General features: G+C 42.2%; 1 protein-coding gene and 1 non-coding gene across 2 annotated transcripts; both read right to left on the minus strand.

The window, feature by feature from the left end:
* Positions 1–3,011: 3,011 nt before the first annotated feature.
* Positions 3,012–17,232, minus strand: EIF4G2 (eukaryotic translation initiation factor 4 gamma 2). The gene is made up of 21 exons (XM_059931137.1): positions 16,996–17,232; positions 15,549–15,613; positions 15,146–15,211; positions 14,349–14,489; positions 13,685–13,787; positions 12,845–12,976; positions 12,689–12,755; positions 12,456–12,607; positions 11,614–11,724; positions 11,346–11,429; positions 11,158–11,256; positions 10,743–10,884; positions 10,493–10,653; positions 10,006–10,119; positions 9,278–9,403; positions 8,705–8,809; positions 8,055–8,136; positions 7,519–7,723; positions 7,154–7,365; positions 6,945–7,066; positions 3,012–5,519 (listed from the first exon to the last, which is right to left on the minus strand). The coding sequence occupies exons 8-21, from the start codon at positions 12,537–12,539 to the stop codon at positions 5,454–5,456; spliced, it is 1,713 nt and encodes a 570-aa protein (XP_059787120.1). The 5' UTR covers positions 12,540–12,607; positions 12,689–12,755; positions 12,845–12,976; positions 13,685–13,787; positions 14,349–14,489; positions 15,146–15,211; positions 15,549–15,613; positions 16,996–17,232; the 3' UTR covers positions 3,012–5,453.
* LOC132371175 (small nucleolar RNA SNORD97) lies at positions 9,811–9,953 on the minus strand. Its single transcript, XR_009504797.1, has one exon. It is a non-coding gene; the product is annotated as a small nucleolar RNA SNORD97 (small nucleolar RNA).
* Positions 17,233–21,706: the final 4,474 nt, after the last annotated feature.

Below are 21,706 nucleotides of genomic sequence, written 5' to 3' on the forward strand. Positions count from 1 at the left end.
CAGCCCTCAAGGATTCGCTGCTTATCAGTCACAGCGTTGCATCGTTGAGGCCAAAATTCTCATTGCCTCTTCTCCCATTGATGAGCATGCCCAATAGGTCTTGGCCTTTCCTGTGGAACAAGGGTACAATAGCCTGCCAAAGGGGTCTTTCTCCTGGGAGCCCAGCAGGGGGCGCTATAGAGACAGCATCCTGATGGGTGGCCTTGCTCTATCCCATCCTCCTGGACTAACTCCAGGTGATGTAGGCTCGGAGGACAGCCTGTGGGTCTGGACAGCCTGTGTGACTTCAGTGTCCTGCTTCTGCTCCTCTCTGCTCTGCACTGAGAAGTTCCCTTGGCGAGAGCCCTGGCTTTCCTTGGAGGATGCTCCTTGGAAGTCTCAGAATCTATTGAGGTAAGTGGGGAACAGCTTCATGATTCCCTGTCCTCCTGGCCCCACTGCACAGCTGCTATTCTCCAGCAGAAGATGAAAGATGCCCCCTCATTTGGAAGTGGACTCTGTCCTGGTGTAGAGTGGAAGGGAGATGGGAGCTCTGCGGAGCCAGGAGAAAGGCGGAGGTGGGTTCCCGCCTGTGCCTGGAAAGCCCTCCCTCAACTCAAACGTTTGCTGGGAAAGCAACTCTTCCTTGAAGTCTCAGCTTCTCCAGGATGTTTCCTCCTCTCCCCTCAGGTGGCCCCTTTCTCCCATCTCAGTGTGTCCACTGCCTGCCCTATGGCCACAGGGGTCTGCTCCTGTCTGCTCCCCCTCTGGACAGTGGGCTCCCTGTGGGGAGAGATGGCATCTTAACTCATGCTGTGTCCCAGCCCCTAGCGCCAGGCTGGCACAGATGAGGAACTCACTTTTGCATGTACAGATGAATAAATGAATGTAATGTGGGGAACTGGGTGCTTTGTAATTGGACTGGAAGCATTGGGAAATGGTAAGGCTGGGCAGCCACTAATGAGAAAAAGTCAAGTCCCTTCAACAAGGATTTTTTGATAAATACCGTTTTTAGTTTCTGTCTAGTGGGTACAGATAGGTATGAAAATTATTATAATGTAGCGTATAGACTCTAGTCTCTCACTCAGAGTTACCATGAAGTCAACGAAGCTTATGTTTCAAGGCTATTTTCTTACATAGGACTCCTCTGGGCCCGGAACACAATTTTATCTTCTTTTAAGAGCCGCAACTTCTCCCCCACCCCCAACTGCATAAAATTTGGGTTTCTAAAAACCTAGATTCATGTCGCATTCAATACCTATTTACTGATCCCTAAAATGTGCCCAGCACTGTGCTAGGCACTGGGAATAGAGCAATGAATGAGACAGTCCCCACCCTCCTCTTGGGGGAGTAGAAAGTGGAAAGACAAGCATTAAGCAGTTGGTCACAGTGCAATGTAGTAAGTGCTAGGTGGGGAAGCGGGGTACAGAGTGGACTCACAGTGGACAATGATGGATTTTTCCCTAGCTGTCCACCCAAATCCCTCCCAAAGTTCCTTTTTTCCCCCCTACACTATATAGCTGGGGTCAGGGCCTGCTTGACACAAGAGGGGGCCCAAAACCCAGATGCTTGATCCACTAAAGGAAACCAAGGCAGCAAGGGGTGGACACATGATTCAAGCTGTCAACTGTGGGCTTCTACCCAGGCCTCTGAGGACCTGGTGTCACTGGGCAATTCGTTCAGATACTGGCAGGGAACGCTCTGGAGTCTGATGTGGGTGGTTTTACAGCACTGTAGTGAAGAAATAGGAAGTAAATGGCTTCAAGAGCTATAATGGAAGTAAGATGGATAACACATGGTGATTGGCTAAAAAGGGGGTAAAGAATGACTTGGGTTTTTGGCTTGGATGGGGTATCATTCTGAGCCAGAAGAGGAAATGTTGGTTTGAGGGAGAGTTCAGCGATGGACATGTTGAGTTTGAAGTGCTTGTGGTACACTCAGATAAAATGTCCAGAAGCTGGTGGGATGCACAAGTTTGACGTTTTGGAAAGAGGTGTGAACTCAAGATACAGATGTCATCAGCACACAGGTGGTAAGTGGAGCTACGTGAGTGCTTATGCATGCTAGGCACCAAGTTCTGGGGATCCAGCAGTGAACGAGACAGTCAAAAATGTCATGCTCCTCACATTCTGGAGGGAGTCAACTGCAAATATATGCAGCATGTCACATAACAGTGGTAGACGTGGAGATACCTACAGCAGGAAAGAGATGAAGGATGTGCTCAGCATTACATTTACAATATGGTAGACAGGTGTGGCCCTTACTAATAAAAGTGGTATTTGAGCCAAGACTTGAGAGGGGAAGAGAGCCAGTCATCCAGTTTTCCAAAGGGCAGCAGGAACAGAAAACCTCCAGTGCTTGGCATGTCCCAGGAACCTCAAAGGAGGCCAGGGTGGTGGGAACAGAATGAGCAAGAGCCAGTGGCAGGAAACGACCCGAGAAACAGGGTGCAGGTAGAGGCAGGGAGGAGGGGAGACTAGATCAGACCTAGGGCTGTGTAGGTCAATTTTAAGTATTTCCACTTAAAAATCTAGGTTGAAAGTCATTTTGGCGGATTTTGTGCTAAGCGAGTTTTGTTTTGAAGGATTCCTGTTCCTCTGGCTGCTGTGCTGGAGACTAAAAGGAGAGCAAGGGTAAAGCAGAGAATCCAGTTAAGGGTGGTGTGGTATCTAGGCGAGAGCCACAGTTGAAGAGGTGAGTTGTCCAATTTCTAATGTTTTGAAGGAAGAATTAACAAGATTTGATAACTGGACATTTGGTTTGACATCAAGCATTTGCCATTAGAGACTTAAGAAGGCAGAGTGAGGAAGAAGGAAAACTGAGGTGTCCTGAAAAGAAGTGAAGTCTCAAGGAGTGATTTACTGTCAAATGCTGCCTGGAAGATGATCAAAACCTACTGGGTAACAGGCAGCACTGGAGTTACTGGTGATCTTAAGTTTTGGTGCAGGAGTGAAGTGCAGCCTGTTTGGGGGGGTGGGGAAGAGTTGGCAAAATGAAGGCAACCTGTTTTGCTGTATTTAAAGAAAAGCCAATTTTGGGGGAAGACGCGTAATTTTTTTTTTTTAATTAATTATTTTTGGCTGTATTGGGTCTTCGTTTCTGTGCGAGGGCTTTCTCTAGTTGCGGCAAGCAGGGGCCACTCTTCATTGCGGTGTGCGGGCCTCTATCATAGCCTCTCTTGTTGCGGAGCACAGGCTTCAGACGCGCAGGCTCAGTTGTGGCACACAGGCTTAGTTGCTCCGCGGCATGTGGGATCTTCCCAGACCAGGGCTTGAACCTGTGTCCCCTCCATTAGCAGGCAGATTCTCAACCACTGCGCGACCAAGGAAGCCCGAAGATGTGGAATCTTATCTTTAAGATACGACACTGTAGACTTAAGTGTGCTGATACTAAAAGCATTATGTCCTTCATGCAAGGCACATGCCCAGTACATCCAAATATTGTCATTCCATAGTATGGTAGGTTGTAAAACACCCTGTTCAGTGTTTTTTGAACAAGATGCGAGTGGGGAGATGTTGCTCTTTAAGGGGCATCTGAGTTGTTCTTGAAGCACTGGTTGAGGGGACACAGGTCTGACTTCTGACAAGCCGCCCCACACCACGTCGAACTCTGGGACATCCTTTGGCCCAATTCTCTAGCTGAATTGCGAGAATTCTGGCTGTAAACTGAAGCCAAGGCCCACCTCTCTAACAAAAGAGGCTACATTTGCTGGGTTAAAAATCAGTTTCCCCCTTGGGGAGGGTTGGGCAGAGCGCCAGGAATGCCGTTTATTTCTACAGCCTAGTAAAGTCAGCTTCTTGATATTCTATCTGAAGTCAATTTAATTTACACAAGTCTCCACTTAGCTTTAATTTCATGGTATTTACAATATCCACCAAAAGCTCTGAATCTGTTAGAACTTCAATGCAGAGGTCTGCTAGGGCACAGGGAGAGCTAGCTTCTGACGCCAAGAGGACACAAATAATACTGGTTTTACCCACCACCCCTCTCAGAGAATAAGCAGGTGCAACACTGAAGACAAAGGTTCTATCAGATTTAGCAGTATGGTGTATTACTGTCCGCCTAGAGGCTCCCCCCAAACCAAGTACAGGTTGCTCTTAGAAGCTAAGACAAGCAACCAGGACTCCAGCAACACTTTCAAGAGCCCCTACCCAAGCCAAAGCCTGCCTAGGATTGTCACATAACAAGGGGTTGGGGATTTGAGCAAATGCTTATTAAGTGGTTTCTGAAAATATATTTTAAACCTCCATGCAGGGCTTCAGTTGGATTAAGGAGCCAGTTTTACTGGGCTACTCTGGGGTTTCAAGGGGGAACCTTCCTTGAAACAGGAACAATTACAATTACTGAGAATGATGATAGGATTGTCACAGTTGTTTTGACCATGAGGGTGATAAACCTCTCAGTTCACCACATAGTTCAGTATGGTGACGAAAAGATAAATGTCACCAAGTTTGTTGTTATGCATTAGCAACGTCCCTCTGAATTCATAAGACTTGTGATTCTCAGCACTGCCCCTGATTACAGGTATTGTATATTGGTTACTTCCAGTAACATGACCTAAAGAGGAATAACCACCTTGAATTTTCTGTCTAATCAGAAAATAGTGAATTTCTGATTATGAATTAAAAGTTCCTAAGACAGACCTATCTCAAAACAAAACCTATCAATTCTTCATAAATTTGTAGGTGCTACTTAAAGTCACACAACTATATCAAGTATCACAATGTTTATTGATAGATACAAGTATATAAAATCAGGGCATGAACATGACTTGATAAATTAAGTAGACTTAATTTCAATACTATAATAAGAGGGACCAATTCAAATTCTCACCATTTGTTTCACACCCACAAAGACCACTTCAAGGGCATTTACGATCTCTCAAAACTGATCAGTTTTGTGCAAGTAAACCATGTTTCTTTTAAAAAGACTTGTGCACTTGCCCAGGCTCAAGGATATTAAAATCTAGCACATAAAGCCCATTACTAGAGGTAGAAATACAGGCAATATACTATTACGGCAACAACCATCAATTACAGTTAAGAATTTTTCTGTAACAACCAAATGGATAATCAAATATTGCAACAACTCAAGTATTACTGAGCAAAGTGCATTTCTACAGTATTCAGTGTTGCTATTCAGTTTTCTAACTTAAAACAGCCTATGATAACTGGCAGCAAAGAAGGTCCTTGCAATAGACTGCCTCTGCTTGAGAACTTATGATGTAATTATTGCATGCTGCTAATATACTATCTAAACATTAAAGATACTCCTAAAATATTTGATGGTAGACTATGATTAAGACATTACACTACAAAAAAACCTTATGCAGAAGGAAATCCTAACTGACGCGCTTCTGCTTTAAATATTGTGAAAACATTACAGCGGAATGAATTTTCGCAGTGGTTAGGTCAAATGCAGTTACATCATAGCAACAGTATGTTTTGCACAATTTAAGGCTTTGGCTGGTTCTTTTAATCAGCTTCTTCCTCTGATTCTTCTTCTTCAGCAGTTTCTAGCCAGGTTAGCCACTGATTCACCTGTAAATTTGTAATTTAACGAAATAAGTAGTACTTACAGAAGACAGAATAGCAGAATTTTTTATTCCAGATCAAACAACCTACCTAAGGACAAAAGTTTTAGATAGTACCACACATTTTGTAATTGCCAACAGTCTTCAGAACCTACATTTATGTATTAGCTGTAAGTTATTTTAAAGAATGGCTTAAGGACAGGAATAAAGATGCAGACGTAGAGAATGGACTTGAGGACACGGGGAGGGGGAAGGGTAAACTGGGATGAAGTGAGAGAGTAGCACTGACATATATACACTACCAAACGTAAAACAGATAGCTAGTGGGAAGCAGCCGCATAGCACAGGGAGATCAGCTTGGTGCTTTGTGACCACCTGGAGGGGTGGGATAGGGAGGGTGGGAGGGAGACACAAGAGGGAGGGGATATGGGGATATACGTATACATATAGCTGATTCACTTTGTTATACAGCAGAAACTAACACAACACTGTAAAGCAATTATACTCCAATAAAGATATTTTTAAAAAATGGCTTATTATTTGGATTTGGGATTACAAGCTGTTTAGGAACCATCAACTTGGGTGTCATTCTTTGACACCACTCCCATTACCCTTCAGGACTGTTTTAATATGGGACAGTGGCTCCTCCCAAACTTAAATACATTAGCAATGTGGCCGGGGCGGCGGGGGGCGGGGGGGGGGGTGCGGCGTGGAAAGGCACACAGGACAACAAAGAAGATTCTGAAAAAGGAGATCTCCAGCCCCACACCGGAACTGTAGGATCAGATTCCCCAAGGACAAGACTACGGAAAAATGCTGTGAGGGTAATCCTCATGAAGCTAGTTCCTGAACCTTAGGAATAAAGATACTATAGACCATCATTTCTCAAAGCCTGGCCCCTGGAAAAGTAGTATGAGAATCACCTGGGTTGTATAACACACACAGGCCTACTAAATGAAAATGTCTAGGATCAGACCTGGAACTTCCTTTTAAATTACTTTCCAGGTGATTAACGTATGCTGTGGAATCCCGACATACAAATTCTTCCCCATGGCTAGAATTCTACTCCCACTAAATAAGATAAAAAATCATGGTATGAGAAATCAGAAACAATCTCTTTACTGACATTTAAAAAAAATGTCTCAATCCAATCGTGTACAATCACCCTATCTTTGTAAGTAGCTTTACTTCTAAAAAATGTTAGCCACCTCTAACCCAACAGCTTAGACACTACTAGGATTGAAGCCTTTTATTTCATAGCTTTACTTCATTTTGCTAACTGCCTACTTTACCACAGCTTTTAATAGTGAAGAATGACATGTATGTACAAATTACCAGGGTGATTTTGCTTGTATTTCAACTTTAAAAGGCTCATTATAAAGCAATACCAAGTAAACTGGAAAAAGTACACCGAATTTCTCTCAAGATTTACCTGGAACAAAGCCTTGCCTTTCCCTGGAAACTCTTGGGTTATATCTTCTTTCCAAGCCAAGAAAGCTTCTTCTTCAATAATCTCCATGTCATAGAAGTGAACAAAAAAGCGGAGTAACATGCCTAAAAGACAAAATGTAACCCCATTATTTAGTGTGCTGTTTAAGAATTGCCCCTCACTCATCATTCTTCTGATGTTGGTCCTCTCACCTTTCGGGAAGTTGCTATTGTAGCAGTGCACCTGAAGAGCATAGAGGGCACTGACTTGTAGATCAACGTGATCATGAAGGAATTTCTGCATTACTGGCTTGAAGGAAAGAAGCAGTTGTTTTTCCTGCTCTAACTGTTCTTTGGAAGGAGCAGAGGAAGAATCTGTTTCATCACTGGGTGGGTTTACTTCACTAGAAATGTACTGTAAGAAGCTGCACAGAAAGAGGTCTTGTTAGAACCTCAAAGTGAATTTTCTAGCTCAAGAAACAGACAATTCTTAGTCCCTTGCCTTGTAGATTTTCTAGGAAACAAAACACAGGTTAACTCTCTACTACATGTAGAAAACCACAACTCTGTTATCTTACCTCGTCATTAAGATGTTCACAAATCCTTTATCTACATGAAGTTTGGGAGAGATGTTATCTTTAATCCACTTATATATGGTTTGAGGAGATGGATCCAACTTTATTTGCTTTAACAGTTCCTTCTCCAATTTGAGGAGTGGGAATAAGAAACTCAGTCCCTTTCCTTCCAAGATCTCCAACATGCGGTCCTTATTCTGATCAATTTCTGAAGAGACAAAGCCATTCCCATCATCAGGTAGTTCATTTTACCTATGTTGGTCTAGAAAACTGCTCTACGAATGATTTTCCAAATGCACAAGATTCGTGTAAAATAATAAGGAACTAACCTAGCAAAGGAAACTCAGTATTTGGACCAAATGAGAACAGTTAAATCATAATAACCTCTTCTTTTTATAAAGATGAAGTCTATCTGTGGGAATGCTTATTGTTATCTGGACAGGATAATCACACTGACCTATATAAATTCACTCAAGGTACTAAGGAATGCCCAGATTTAGAATTAAAAGTAAACAAAAAAATCCCCAGCATTCTCTTACCTGGGAGCATTTTCTGCATATTGACCTTGCTTTGTTGGAAAAGCTCTGTTAACCATTCTCGATCTTGTAATTTAGCTAATTGCTGAAGACAAAGTAAGAAGAGAGGAAAATGGGTGCCACTTTCCAGTGGTTGAGCTAGTTCTGAAATGCTCACCAGCTCCGAAATGATAGCACGAGCTGCAAACTGTGCTAAATATGATTTCACCAAGGGGATGTCAACCTCCAGTTTGGGGCACTGGTCCAATACATTCAGGAAAGCCTTAGAAGGAATATATAACACAGTCAACTTTATTAGTTTCCAAATTTGAAAGGCAAGAGTTCTTATGGAATCCGGAAAGTATTCTACCTGCATGAAGTTGTCACTTGTGGCTATCCCTTCCTGTTTGAGTAAACTGATCAAAGAACTTGCTTTTTCTTTATCTTCATCACTTCTGTCTAGTGACAGGATGATTACTTTGCTTAACATCTCGGGGAGAAAGTGTTTAGGAGCCCTCATCTCTCTTACACCATTGACAGCTTCATTTGCATTTCCACTATTCAGATATTCGGTTACAACAGTTTCCTGAAAAGAACAAAGTCCAAATATCTTTAGAGTTTTCCTATCTCAAATACACTCCATGAACCAGACTATGGGATTATTTGAGACTTACGGTTAATTTAAGCAGTTCTTCCTTTGATGGCGGTGGCTTTTTACTGGTCTTGGCAGGCTTTTCCTGAATAAGTGGTGGATTAGTTTTGAGACCAAGCTGAGGTGTCTAAAAAACAGCAAAATGGTAGATATGAATGTTTAATATTTTTTTTATTATTAAAAAGGAGCTTATGAAGTTAGAGAGAAGACATTAAAAAGCAGCCTTCAGGGCTTCCCTGGTGGCGCAGTGGTTGAGAATCTGCCTGCCAATGCAGGGGACACGGGTTCAAGCCCTGGTCTGGGAAGATCCCACGTGCCGCGGAGCAACTGGGCCCGTGAGCCACAACTACTGAGCCTGCGCGTCTAGAGCTTGTGCTCCGCGACAAGAGAGGCTGCGACAGTGAGTGGCCCCCGCTCGCCGCAACTAGAGAAAGCCCTCACACAGAAACGAAGACACAACACAGCCAAAAATAAATAAATAAATAAATAAATAATTAAAAAGAATCATTTAAAAAAGAAAAAAAAGCAGCCTTCAGACATCTTCAGAAAATACTGGAATGACAGCAAACACTGTCATGCTACATACAGTCCATACCTGTCCCAGAGGTGGTGTTTGAGTGCGTGGTGGTTGTGCACTAGGAGGAATCATAGTTATCTGGGGCTGAAGCTTTGGCACTTGATTTTTATTCATTAGGAAAGACTGAGCAGGCCTCAGGCTAATCTAGAATTGCAAACAAATCAGAACAGATATCCAAGTTAACAAGCAGTTAGCTAACATATTAAATACAACACTCCAACATCCTAAAGTTAATTCAGCATACGCAAGCATGACAGAATCTATGGCAGAAACTTAAGTATCTTAAATAGCTAAACAGGTTACTCCATGTTATTAGGTTTAATTTCTGGCAAGAAAACTAAAGATCTGATGAGCACAAAAATAAAATACTGTTATAAGTCTTATACCAGAATTCTCCAAGGATTAGCATCACTAAAATATTAAAAACCAGAAGATTTAATTAGAGTTTAGAAAACATTTTACTTTATTCTAAGTCATTCTATTTGCAGGGAAGTCACAATAAAAATCTCATCAACCATTTTCCTTGCTCTAACTGAAGACTTTTAAGAGATTTGCCCTCATATCTCATAATCTTCGCTCATAGGACGCTGGACATCCAAAGAAAGAAAAAGCAGTAAAGAAAAGAGAGAAAGAAGGTAAAGAATTCCGGCATTAAGTCCTCTTAATAACGCGTCTTTTTATAATCATCGGGCAATAGATTTCTGAATTGACAAACTATGGTATATAAGTAACATAGGCAAATGTACCTCATCTGCATTAAGCTGTCCTTTCTTAGAAAACCGAGGTGGCATATCCTTCGACTGTCCTTGCAGCTGGGATAAGAGTCCCTGACTCTGGTTATGGTAGAGCTGGCTTAGCCCCTATTTCAGAAAGAAAGAAAGTCTAGATAAAAAGGGGTCCACAAATTATGGTAATCAAGTACCAAAGGGATGAGGCCAAGCCATAGGAAAGCTTAACTGAATTTGCCCAGAGAAAGTAAAAGGTGAAATAGGAAGAATAAATATCTAACCTAACTTACATAAAGCGATGTGACTTTACTAATACTTTACTAATCTTAAGGATAAGCATTTTCCCCACTTTGAAATAACTGTCACACATATAAATTTGGTTTAGAAAAACACATTTTTAGGTTTTCTAAACCTGAAATATCTGTCCTTTTAAAAAAGCAAATCTATTCATATACATTCCAAGATTTAATACCTGTTGCCTAAACATCCTTAAATGTTTTCTTACCTGGCTTTTCATAAACTTGCCTCCCATCTCCCCAAACTGCGACTGTGTGGGAGGCATGATGTGTCCCCCATGGCCATTGAAGAGTTGATTTGAACGATGACGCCCCATGGTGGGTGAAAATCTATCCTGGATAACTCCTGGACCAGTACCAATTCCGCTACCTTAAAATACAGACATGAAGAACTCTTTACTATTAAAATGTTAAACTCAGTTTTTAATGTAACCAAACCACTATTTTGTTCAAAATCACCTGGCATTTGTCCAAACATATCAGCAAGTCCTCCAAGTGGGTCCCTATCCATTTTCATCCTGGGTGGCATGAACGGTCCCTCCAGAAAGAAATCACTTCTCATCCCTTGAGCCATAGGAGCAGGAATAAACACTCCTAGATCCTTCAGAAATATAAAGTGAATAAACACTTATTTCTGAACACTGTTTTACATAAAACTGAACTTCTCATATTGGGAAAACTAGAAATACTTCCCTGGACTATTAAGAGTGCTATTTATATAATTTCTATAAACAACTTCTCTCAAAAGGGCATACAAGACAGCATAAACATTAAGCTCTACTGGTAAGATGAGACAGTCTCAGAAAGTTTAAGAAGGTCTTTGTGCTATTATAAACTTAAAACCCACTTGATTAAAAACAAAGCAAAAACTTACTTTTACTGCATCTTGACGGATTTGATTGATCGTCTTTGGTCCATTGTCAAGAAAAGCCTTGCGAGGAACCCAATGGTGTTCTCTCAACTCTACGGTATCCTTTAATATAAAAAGTTTTAATAAGTATCATTTTAATATCCCTAAACAGAAAGACAGCATACCAACACACCTCAAGAAACCAGTTTTACCTGCAGCAGGAAACGAATCCTCGCTGGCAATTCCTTACTTAACATCAAGGAGCACATTCGGGCAAAGTACTGATCCATTAAGGACTGAAAGAAAAAAAAAAATACACTTTCAGAAGAAAACGCTAAAGGCAAATGTATACTATTTAACGCTTCTAAGTATTATCGAGGTTAATGACTAATAGCAATCCTCTATATCACAAAAATAGGTTGTTTGATTTGAATAAAAATCAAGACAAGCTTACACTGTTTCTGTCAGCAACACACATACCTTGGCTCGTTCATGGTCTAACCTAGGTCCCACTGTCCTCATTATCTGACAGAGGCACTCCAAATCCTCTCCCATATCTTTGAGTTGGACTCTCTTCTTTTTTTCCAAAAGCTGCCAAAAGAAATAAATGTCACATGTTTATATATCCTTCTTGGGGGGCTTCCTTGGTGGCGCAGTGGTTAAGAATCCACCTGCCAATGCAGGGGACACGGGTTCGAGCCCTGGTCTGGGAAGATCCCACATGCCGCGGAGCAACTAGGCCCGTGCGCCACAACTACTGAGCCTGCGCTCTAGAGCCCAAAAGCCACAAATACTGAAGCCCAAGTGCCTAGAGCCCGTGCTCTGCAACAAGAGAAGCCACCGCAATGAAAAGCCTGCGCACCTCAATGAAGAGTAGCCCTTGCTCACCGCAACTAGAGAAAGCCCGCACACAGCAACAAAGACCCGACACAGCCAAAAATAAATAAATAATTTTAAAAATAAAAATAAATCCTTCTTGGTTTAGATGTAGCACTTTCCCTTAAGTCTGTATTGACTCATAGCTCCTACAGTTCCTACAGTGTCTAGTATAGAACTCTTTATCTGGTTTCTGTTGAAGACATCCCTCCAAATTGAGCAACTTACACATAGGTAGACAATCAGTTCTACCCCTACCTTGCAAAACATGCTGCATATTTCCATATTTATGACATTTAAATAACAATTTTGCTGGCAATCTAAAATATTTAACTAGCCTACCAACACTCTCACATGGCAAAGTTATAAATTATAATTGACCCATTTCCCCCAAATAATGATGTACCCAGTGACTAATGTAAGCTTACATTCCCACTCATACTTACTGTTTTGATGCACTTATGAAGGATAGATTCATGAATAAGATCAAGCTTTCCAAGTTCTCCAATGAATTTGATGTTCCCCAACATCTTGATCTTGGCAATGGCTCTCTGTTCCTCCTCCTCAGGGAGGAGGGGATTTTCACGCTTATCATAGACTGAAATAAGTAAGAATAAAATCAACATTCAGAATTAAGTTGAACATATATAGTACTACATAGTACCAAACAAATTCTCACCATCAACATTTCTGGTTCGGTTTTCAAATTCATCTTGTAATTTGGAAATTAGGAGGCGTCTGAATGTCTATTGGAAACAAAAGACACTTTTGTCAGAGCTTGCTAATGAAACCTTTCAAATCAACTTTAAATAAGCAAGCAAACACTACCACTTACTGTGCTTTGCTTCTGTCCTGGCTGACCCTCTGCTGCTGGGCCATCAAAGTTTGGTGCATCTTCTGCCAATCGCAGACATAGCTGAGCATACAGTGAGCTATACTTTGGCTCTTCTAGGGCTTTGTCCACAATCTAAAATAAATGACTTTTTGAAACTAAATATGACAACTTTTGAAAAAACCTTTCTTTATAACTTAATACTTCCTTGTAGTCCTAAGGATCTTGAATCTCACAAATTTCTGACGAATTCTCTATGCCTCATCCGTAACCTGGGAATAAGAACATCTCTTTTGTAAGGCTTATTGTGTACACTAAATCAGGTGAGGCATGTAAAGTGCTTTAGCACACAACCTGGAAAAATATAAGCACTTAAATTTTGTTAGCTATTGCAGTGTACCAAAGAAGTCTAATTACACAGATCTCATACTAGCAAAACCCTCCCCCCCTCAGGAGTTGAAATTATCTTGGAAAAACTATAAACAGATGCTGGAATCACATCAACTATCATAAAATTCATTTCCAAAACCAAAATATGGCGTTCTCCACATAAGGAAAAACAAAGCAAAAACCCCCTTAATAGCCTAATATCCCAATTAACCGTGCAACACAACACATACAATTTAAAATGACCTCTTAAGTCTGATACCATTAGAAGTTAGTGATTTTCTAAAAAAAAAAAAAACCACCAGTGTTCAGAGATACATACATCTAATGTGTAACTCACACCTCAGTTTTAAGCAATAATGTAAATGTAAAAAACAACAACAACACACACACACACACCCCAACCTGGGTTAAATCTTTTCCTCTCCCTTTTGGTTAAGCCAACATTTAACTTACCAGCAGTATGACCCCTTTAAGGATGAGTTTAGACTCTACACCCACATTGAGGAGCTCAAGGCATAGCTTGTCAAACTTCTCAGGAGTAAGCTTATTTAGTATGCTAGGAAAAGAGGATTCAGACTAGGTATCAGCCAACACACAAAGAATTATTTAGTTGAAAAATCACCTTTAAATTATGTTCATTTTTTCCCCCATCACTTTCCCCTTTAATATCAAGACATATTCTTCTTAACCCATCTAACCAAAATTGAAATAAACCTGTTATTTAAAATATATCTACCTAATTGGGGGGTCCCCCAGCTGTTGGACAAGAAACTCACATCCTCAAAACCTAGATCAAGAGCCTCCTTAATATCAAGGCTACATCCAGGAGCTAAAACCCTTATGTTCTGTGCATCACTGGGTACACAGCAGGCATAGGAAATGTCAGCACAATGAGCTTGTGCATTTTAACCCAATGACTGAAAGCAACTAACTCTGAGCCCCAAAACACTGATGTGCCAATTTTCAGCTTAAAACTGTCAACGCTGGCATTCATTAAAATATACTTAGGGCATGAACATTGCCTTCTAAGTAATATAGCATACACACAAAAGAAACACAGTTAATCCACTTCTTCCCTCCTTTTATTTAAAGGACAAAACAGCCCCGATAAACTTACCCTCTTACTTTCCTGAAGATTGCATCATGTCGTTCTTTTTCATTTGCGGAGTTGTTTGCTGCGGAGTTGTCATCTCGTCTAGTGCTTCGTGCAGGAATCCATTTCTGAGCGTTTTGCCCTGGGGTTTTCCCCAGGAACTCGCTAGTAAAAAATTAAGAAAATAAAGATTAAGACAACTTGAAACATAGCATCCAGTCACATATCAAATGTCATACAGATCAGAAATCCTTCTAAACAGAAAAAACAGTTTAGTTTTTTCTCAACTTCCCTTACAACTAAGCAACTCACAATCAGTGGTTCTCAAACAATATTGTACATCAGAATCACCTGAAGGGCTTGTTAAAAGATTCCTAGGCCCATCCCAGTTTCTGCTTTAGTGGGTCTGGGGTAAGGCCCGATAATCTACATTTCTAAGCTCCCAGGTGATGCCAGTGTTGCTGGTCCAGGAGCCACACAAGAACCAACATCTTCTAATGTCTCATGACCATGTTATACGCATACAGATTTACTACCACAATTTAGTACGGACAATAATGGCTGGCTTCAGAAACAACATCAGTGAAAACAATCCAAAGTGTAACAGGATAAAATAGCAGTTGAGAACGTCAACTCGTATTAGATGGTTTGGCTAAAAAATAATTACGAACTGATATTCTAAATTTAGGATATGTAACAGAAATCATACCCATTAAGATAGGATTCCTGATGCCGTATTAACTATGCTGTAATGCATTAGAAAGACCATTAACCTAAATCTATTATTTACAGAAGTCATTCTTTTCACACGTTTACTATACCTGTTGCCAGCAGTCTTGGGATAGTGCTGAGGTGCACCCCTACTTCCTCCTCCGCCCGAAGAAGCACTATTTAACAGAAAAACTTTTTGTAAAAAAAAAAGTATACCCCAAGTATATTTCATTCAAAATAGATAAAGGATCTCTTTAATTATTCTGCATTTCAGTAAGTACACCACAGATGAAGACTGAACTTAGGCCCAATGGAAACCCAAGTAATTAATTACATTTATTCTTCAGATAGCAAATAGAAAACAATGACAATTTTAGGGCTTTAAAAAAAATGTACTCGGCACATTATAAATTAAACCTGCAGCACAATTAAATCAGAATTACTTGGTGTGGTTATTCCTTGGTTTTGTGATTAGTCTTGTCACAATAATTGCCAAAATAAATCTACACATACCTGAAACGAGAAGCACCCCCTTCTGCAATCGCACTCTCCACTTTGGCGGCTTGACAACGAAGAATCTTCAAAAGAATAATATTAATGGATGGGGTGGGGAGGGAAGGGGATGGGAGAAATGAAAAACCTAGAATGAGAAAGAGTACCAAAATTAGACACCGCTATCATACAAATCTGTAAACCTGCTTCAATTACAATTTATTTCAGAGCCTGACACTGCAGTTGATTGACCTTACACTGCAGCGCAGATCTCATAAGACTAAAATAGAATATACTCGAAACACAAATGGACAATAAAATTTTATTTTGTTTACCACCTGGAAATTCTCGTGTTCAAGGACGCAAGGAAGCGCCTACATAGAAGTGTAAGAACCTCTCAATTGCTAAGAACCAATCCTTAAGAAAGCCACATTCTACCTCCTTTACAACTGAGCACTGAGATCAGTAATAGACAATCTAACTCTTAACAAGACGGACACGTCCTGGGAAAACAGTTGTAAGTTTTTACTGCCTCAACAACGAACTACACTGAATAAGGGGTAACTAAAGACGGCTTTCCCCACTGTTCACTCTTAGCTGGGTGCACAGGGCCCATCGGAAGACCGGGGCCACAACATGGCAGCAGGAACCTCCGCCCCATTTTTTCCTTTCCTGGGAACAAAAGAGCAGTGGAGTCCTCCCACCCAGGCCCGAGTTAGGGAAGTGCTTCCGACAGCCTCTCGCGAAGCCGCCGCGGGCAAGCCTCGGGGAGGAGTGGAGGCCGCCCCCGCGGCCCGGCTCCCGGCTCTTTGTTCTCAGGCAGGAAGGCGGCCTCCTTCCCACCCGCCGCCTCCAGCGGCCCCCTCCCACCCATAAATCCCCAAGGAACTGACAGCCGCCTCGCTGCTCCCTCCCCCCCCCCCGACAAAAGCTCAAAAACCCTCGCTTCCCTCCCCTCTCCCGTCGCAGACGGGGCTCGCCAGGCAGGCCCTTCGCTCCTCCACCAAGGGCAGCCCGGCCGCTCCCCGCCGGCCCCTGGTCCCATACACCTCCTCCCCGCCGGGAGGCCGAGCTCCGGGACTCCTCCGCCTCGGCTGGTCCCGCGCCAACGGCCGGGCCCTCCCCGCCGGTCCGCGTCCCTCCCCCCAGCTCGCACCGCCCCGCCACGCTCTCCCCATCGGAGCACACCCGCGCCCGGGCTCCGGCTCCGCGGGGGACGGCCGCCGACAGCCACAAAGACGTCCGGGGGCCGCCACGTTCCTTCTACTCCGTCAGCAACGGGAAGGGAGAACAAAGGGGAAGAATTTTCAGGTGCCCGAAGCGCGAAGGAAACGCTAGAAAGGGGTCGCCCCGCCCGGCTCCGCTTGCGGCCGCCATTTTGTACCGCTCGAGAAGAAGCGGGCAGGGGCGGCGGCCATTTTAGAGCGCTTCACTCGGCGGCGGCGGCGGCGGCAGTGGCTCCACTCACCTTCACCGAGAACTCAGCAGCTGCCACTGCAGCTGCCTCCTCAGGATCCGGTCGTCGGGGACGGGGAAGGGAGGGGGAGGGGAACGGAAAACAAAAAAGGGGGAGGGAAGGGGGAGGAAGGAGTTGGGACTGGCTTGAAACTCTCAGCTCAAAAGATTCGCTGCTGCAGCCACCACCCGGTACTCGCCGCCACCTCCATAGAGCTCCAACTCGCTGCTGGCGCTGAGGCGTGTCTGAAGCCGAACTTATCACTCTAGGGCAGCCGAACCCACCAGAGGCGCCCCGAATGGCTCCTTTGCCACCCAATCAGCGGCCCGGCTGCTGTCTGCCGCCAATCAGCGCAGGGCGGCGGGGAGGAGCCACAGGGCCAAGCTCGGTTGCGGCGCAGCCCCTCCGCAGTGCGCAAAGCCATATTCGCGAAGGCTCTGAGGGCAAGCCAGTGGCGTAAGGGGAACTGAGCACTGTCGGGTTGCGGCCCATTTGCGTAAAGTCCTAGAGCCCTCTGAGTCTGCGTTGGTGTGGCTGCCTTGTCTTCCTCCTGTCTCTTTGTTCCTGGAGTCCGCATCCCATGCTCGAGATATACAGGCCCCAGCCCCTCTACCTCGTTTTCTCACCGGGAATGTGGGAAGGAAGCTCGCCCTTCCACCCGACCCTGTCCTTGGCGTGTGCGAGCTCTGCTTTTCCTAGCGCCCTCGAGGAGCCGAGATTGCCCCTCGCAGGCTGGGCCTCCCTCGGACGGGCCTGTAGGGCTAAGGCCTGGCGCCCCCGCGGCGCTGCGCCGGGAATCGTTGGTCTCCAGGTGCTCGGCTTCGGCAGCCTTTAGGTCGGGGAGCCGGGAGAGTAGTTGAGAAAAGACGATGCATCTCCAGGCGTTAAAAGAGCTTCATTCAGTTCCCTATTTATTCCACCCCCTGCTGAGTGAATGAGAAAGGGATGAAAGGAAGGGGTTTATTGTCTTTGTACCTCACTAGAGAAGCAGCTTTTCCCGAAGTTATGTCCTGCCAGCGGTCACGGAGGAAGACCTAGAATATACAAGAGTTGTTTGGAATAAGTGTTTGCGGAGGGCGGGAGTCTGGAGGATTTTAATTGCCAGCTCCTGATTTGTTTGTTTTTTAAGCACATTGAAGACTGACAGCCGTATATTTCCATTTTACAGAAGGTCCATCCTAACAAATAGGATTAGGCTTTTCAAAGCCGGCAGGTTGAACTATTTATACTTCTCGGCTAATATTTTAAGGGAGTTGCAGTAAAATGAAGTGTTCCATCGTATGCGACATTTTAGCTATACAAAAATGGAGTCATATTTCCATATAAACAACAGAAATGTCTCCATCTTCATCTTGAATATAGTTCTTGATATAATGCGTAATCTAAAGGAAGAAACTGTGTGTGTGTATGTGTGTGTGTGTGTGTTTTAACGTGGATGACGTTTAAAGAAAGTGTCCAACAAAGGGCAGGATTTCCAAGGATTCAAACCTGTTTGACATGTCAACAGCTTTGGGGTTGAAAGTACCTAGTCCTCAATACGATTTTCAACCGAGGTGCCAGTTTTTCCTAGGACATTTACACCTAATTGTGGAAGGGTGTGGTGGGCCCTGAAGGTTTCCAACACAATTCCAGCATCTTTAGCTCTTTGCCGTATATTAGGCTGATCATTCCCCCTCTTTATTATATTGTTCCAGAATTATTGCTATCAAGTCAATTTCACCTGAACTTTAACAACTGGAAAAGATATTCTCACCTTTGGAGTTAGTTACATGTAAAAAAAATTTTTTTTAAAAAGGAAACTATTTTTAGGAAAAGTAAAAATTGTGTTTCAAATACAAGAAGTTCAACTTTGTAATTTCAGGACACTTTTAGCTTCAAAAATAACACCAGGATAATATTTTAAAATAATTTCTGTAGGGCATTACAGTTTGCAAAAAAGCTTTCATATATATGTGATATTTTTACATAACTGGCTTACATTCTTCATGATTGATAATACATTAACCTGATAGAAAGAATAGTATTCAAAAACTATTCTAGGTTAGACTTCAAAGAGTATTTACTGAATCCTAAAACCTGGATGGTCTTTTAATTGAGGAACTTGAAGCTCAATAACTAAAAATAAAAGAGGTTTTATTTAATTTTTGCTAATTGTGAACTCCTCTGCTATGGACTTTGCAGGTATGAGTGTATGTGAGAAATTGGGCTAAGAGCAATAAAGTAGAAATACGGATAAAACACAATCTTTCAATTACCTTTCAATCAGTGGGCGGCACAGATATTCACATTTTGAAATATTTCCATCACATCATGGATGTATGAAAATTCAAGTCGTCTGGAATTCAGCTTTTAGTTTATAGAAAATTGAATTTTAAATACACCCACTTCAATCTGCTCATTTTAACACTTGCATTTTATGTCAGTTTTCTAAAGATTGCGAAGCTCTTAAGAGTACTGACTGACTTGTTAACTTATAGATATTTGCATTATTTTAATTAATAATGTCAAATGCTGGTTATTATCTTCTCTGTGCTTAAGGATTCCCCAATCATACATCTCCAGCCCAGATCTCTTACTATCTTCAATTCTGAGTTTCTAACAGCCTATTTATCAGAGATGCAAACTTGCAGCCATATTAAGTCTAGGCCATACAGTAGTTTTAAACATTTGAATTAGTTGACATTGAAATTTTAGGAGATTTTACATACAAATCTAGATTTCCATCTTTTCATGAAAAATCTTAAAATGTGGCAATACTGGGCCTGAAATTCCAAAAGGGCAACATTCAAGTATAGCTGAGTAGTGACTGCCTCATCTAGATGTTTTCTCTTCATTCCACCATAGTGAAATCTGACTTGATTCACTCATTTATGTTCCTGTGTGGCCTCTATAGCCATTTTTCTTTTTTTTGTTATTTATTCAAATTCAACAGACTCAGTATTAACTGATCATCTTCCTATTACAAGGAAAAGGAGCAGACCAGCTAGTTCAAATATCTTCTCTACCACTTACTGTGTGACTTTGGGCAAGTTTAACTGCTCTCTCTTCTTAGTTTCTGAATCTATAAAATGGGAATAACTGTATTTACAGAGTTGTTGTAAAGATTAAATGAGATAATATATGTAAAGCCCATAGCATAGTCCCTGATGTAGTAATTACTTAATGTCAGTTACTTTATTGTCAATAATATTGATTATCCAACTGCTTCACAACTATTTTAGTTTTGCCAAGGATTCCACTATTCTTCTATACTAGAAACTTGACTCTACATTTTCTCTTTCCCTTTGATCAGGTATAACATTCAATTTATTATTGAGTCCCAGTGCTACTTCCCTCTAAATCATCTTCTTCCTACATACATCTGCTTTCCTACAGTGTCATTGCTTGCATGCTAATGTAGGCCTTAGTAATTGCTCCTCCTGAATTATTGAAAAATTCTGGGTGTTCTTGTGTAGTCTTTTCCCTCTATGCTGTATACTCATATTAGTCTTCCTTAAAATACTTTTTTTCCCCAGCATATTAGTACCATGCTTAAAAGAATCTTAGTGCTTCACTATTTTCTACATCAGTTTGATCTCAACCTCGGCTGCACAGTAGAATCACCCGGGGGAACCTTTTAAAACTCTCCATGTCTTGGCTGCATCCAAGACCAGGTAAATCTGAATCTCTCAGAGTCGGATCCAGCATCAACAGCTTTTAAAGCTCTCCAAGTAACTCTAATGTGCAGTCAAGTTTTGAGAAACACTGTAGCAGTTCAGGGTATTATAGAAATGATAACATTTACAGCTGAAAAAAAACCTAGGAAAAGAAAACTGGACTCTGGAAACAGTAAAAGACTTTGCCCAAGTAGGGAAACAGGCATTAGAACCCAGGGATCCCACTTCATATGACTTTGCCTGGCTTTCAGACCCTTCATCTGCTGGCCCTACCCTACCTCTTCTATTGGCCTTGTTTTTCACCACTCCCAGACACCCAGAGGTCTCTCATAGTGCCAGTTAGGCTGGTATTGCTGCCTCCAAAAATTCATTCCCACTAGCGCTCCATTGCTTGCAATTTTGAGGCCATCATTATTTATCCCCTTTGCTATTTCATTTCTGAAGCACCGATATGAGTATTTAAGTACCCTGCTCAAAAACCTCAGTAGGTCTCCCCTAAGAGAATAACATCGGGACCCCTTAGTTTGGCATAAAAGGCCCTTTGTAATCTGGTTTCAGACTACTTCCCTGTTTCTGGACACATCCCTGCTCCATTTTTTGTTATTCATAATCTAGTTCTACGGTACTCAATTTTGCTTCATTATAACACCCACGTTCTATAACATATGACCAAAATTTGGTGGTCTTTTTCTACCTGGCAGAAAAAAATAAGGCTAATGAGTTAATCTACTAATGGCTAGGCAAGGAGCTTGGGCTTAATCTCTGTTTTCAAAGAGCTCACAATCTAGATGAAGAAAAGATATATACACCAATTACATACAAGGGCAGGAAAGGGTAGAATCAATGCTAAACTGAACAAGAAAAAATGCTGTAAGGTTTCATAAAGGGAAAAATAGGGGCTGAGGCTGGGGCCATCCTTCCTTGAATGCCAGAATGATGATTTGGGACTGACTATATGGGCAAAGAAAGTTCTTGAGCTGATCAGACCTCTAGTTAGTTTTGGTTTAAAGTTGATCAGTTTTAATTGATCAGAGTGCTGTTTTAGGGAAATTAACCTTGTGGCTTAT

Source organism: Balaenoptera ricei, chromosome 8 (assembly GCF_028023285.1).
Source record: "Balaenoptera ricei isolate mBalRic1 chromosome 8, mBalRic1.hap2, whole genome shotgun sequence".
NCBI lineage: Eukaryota > Metazoa > Chordata > Mammalia > Artiodactyla > Balaenopteridae > Balaenoptera > Balaenoptera ricei.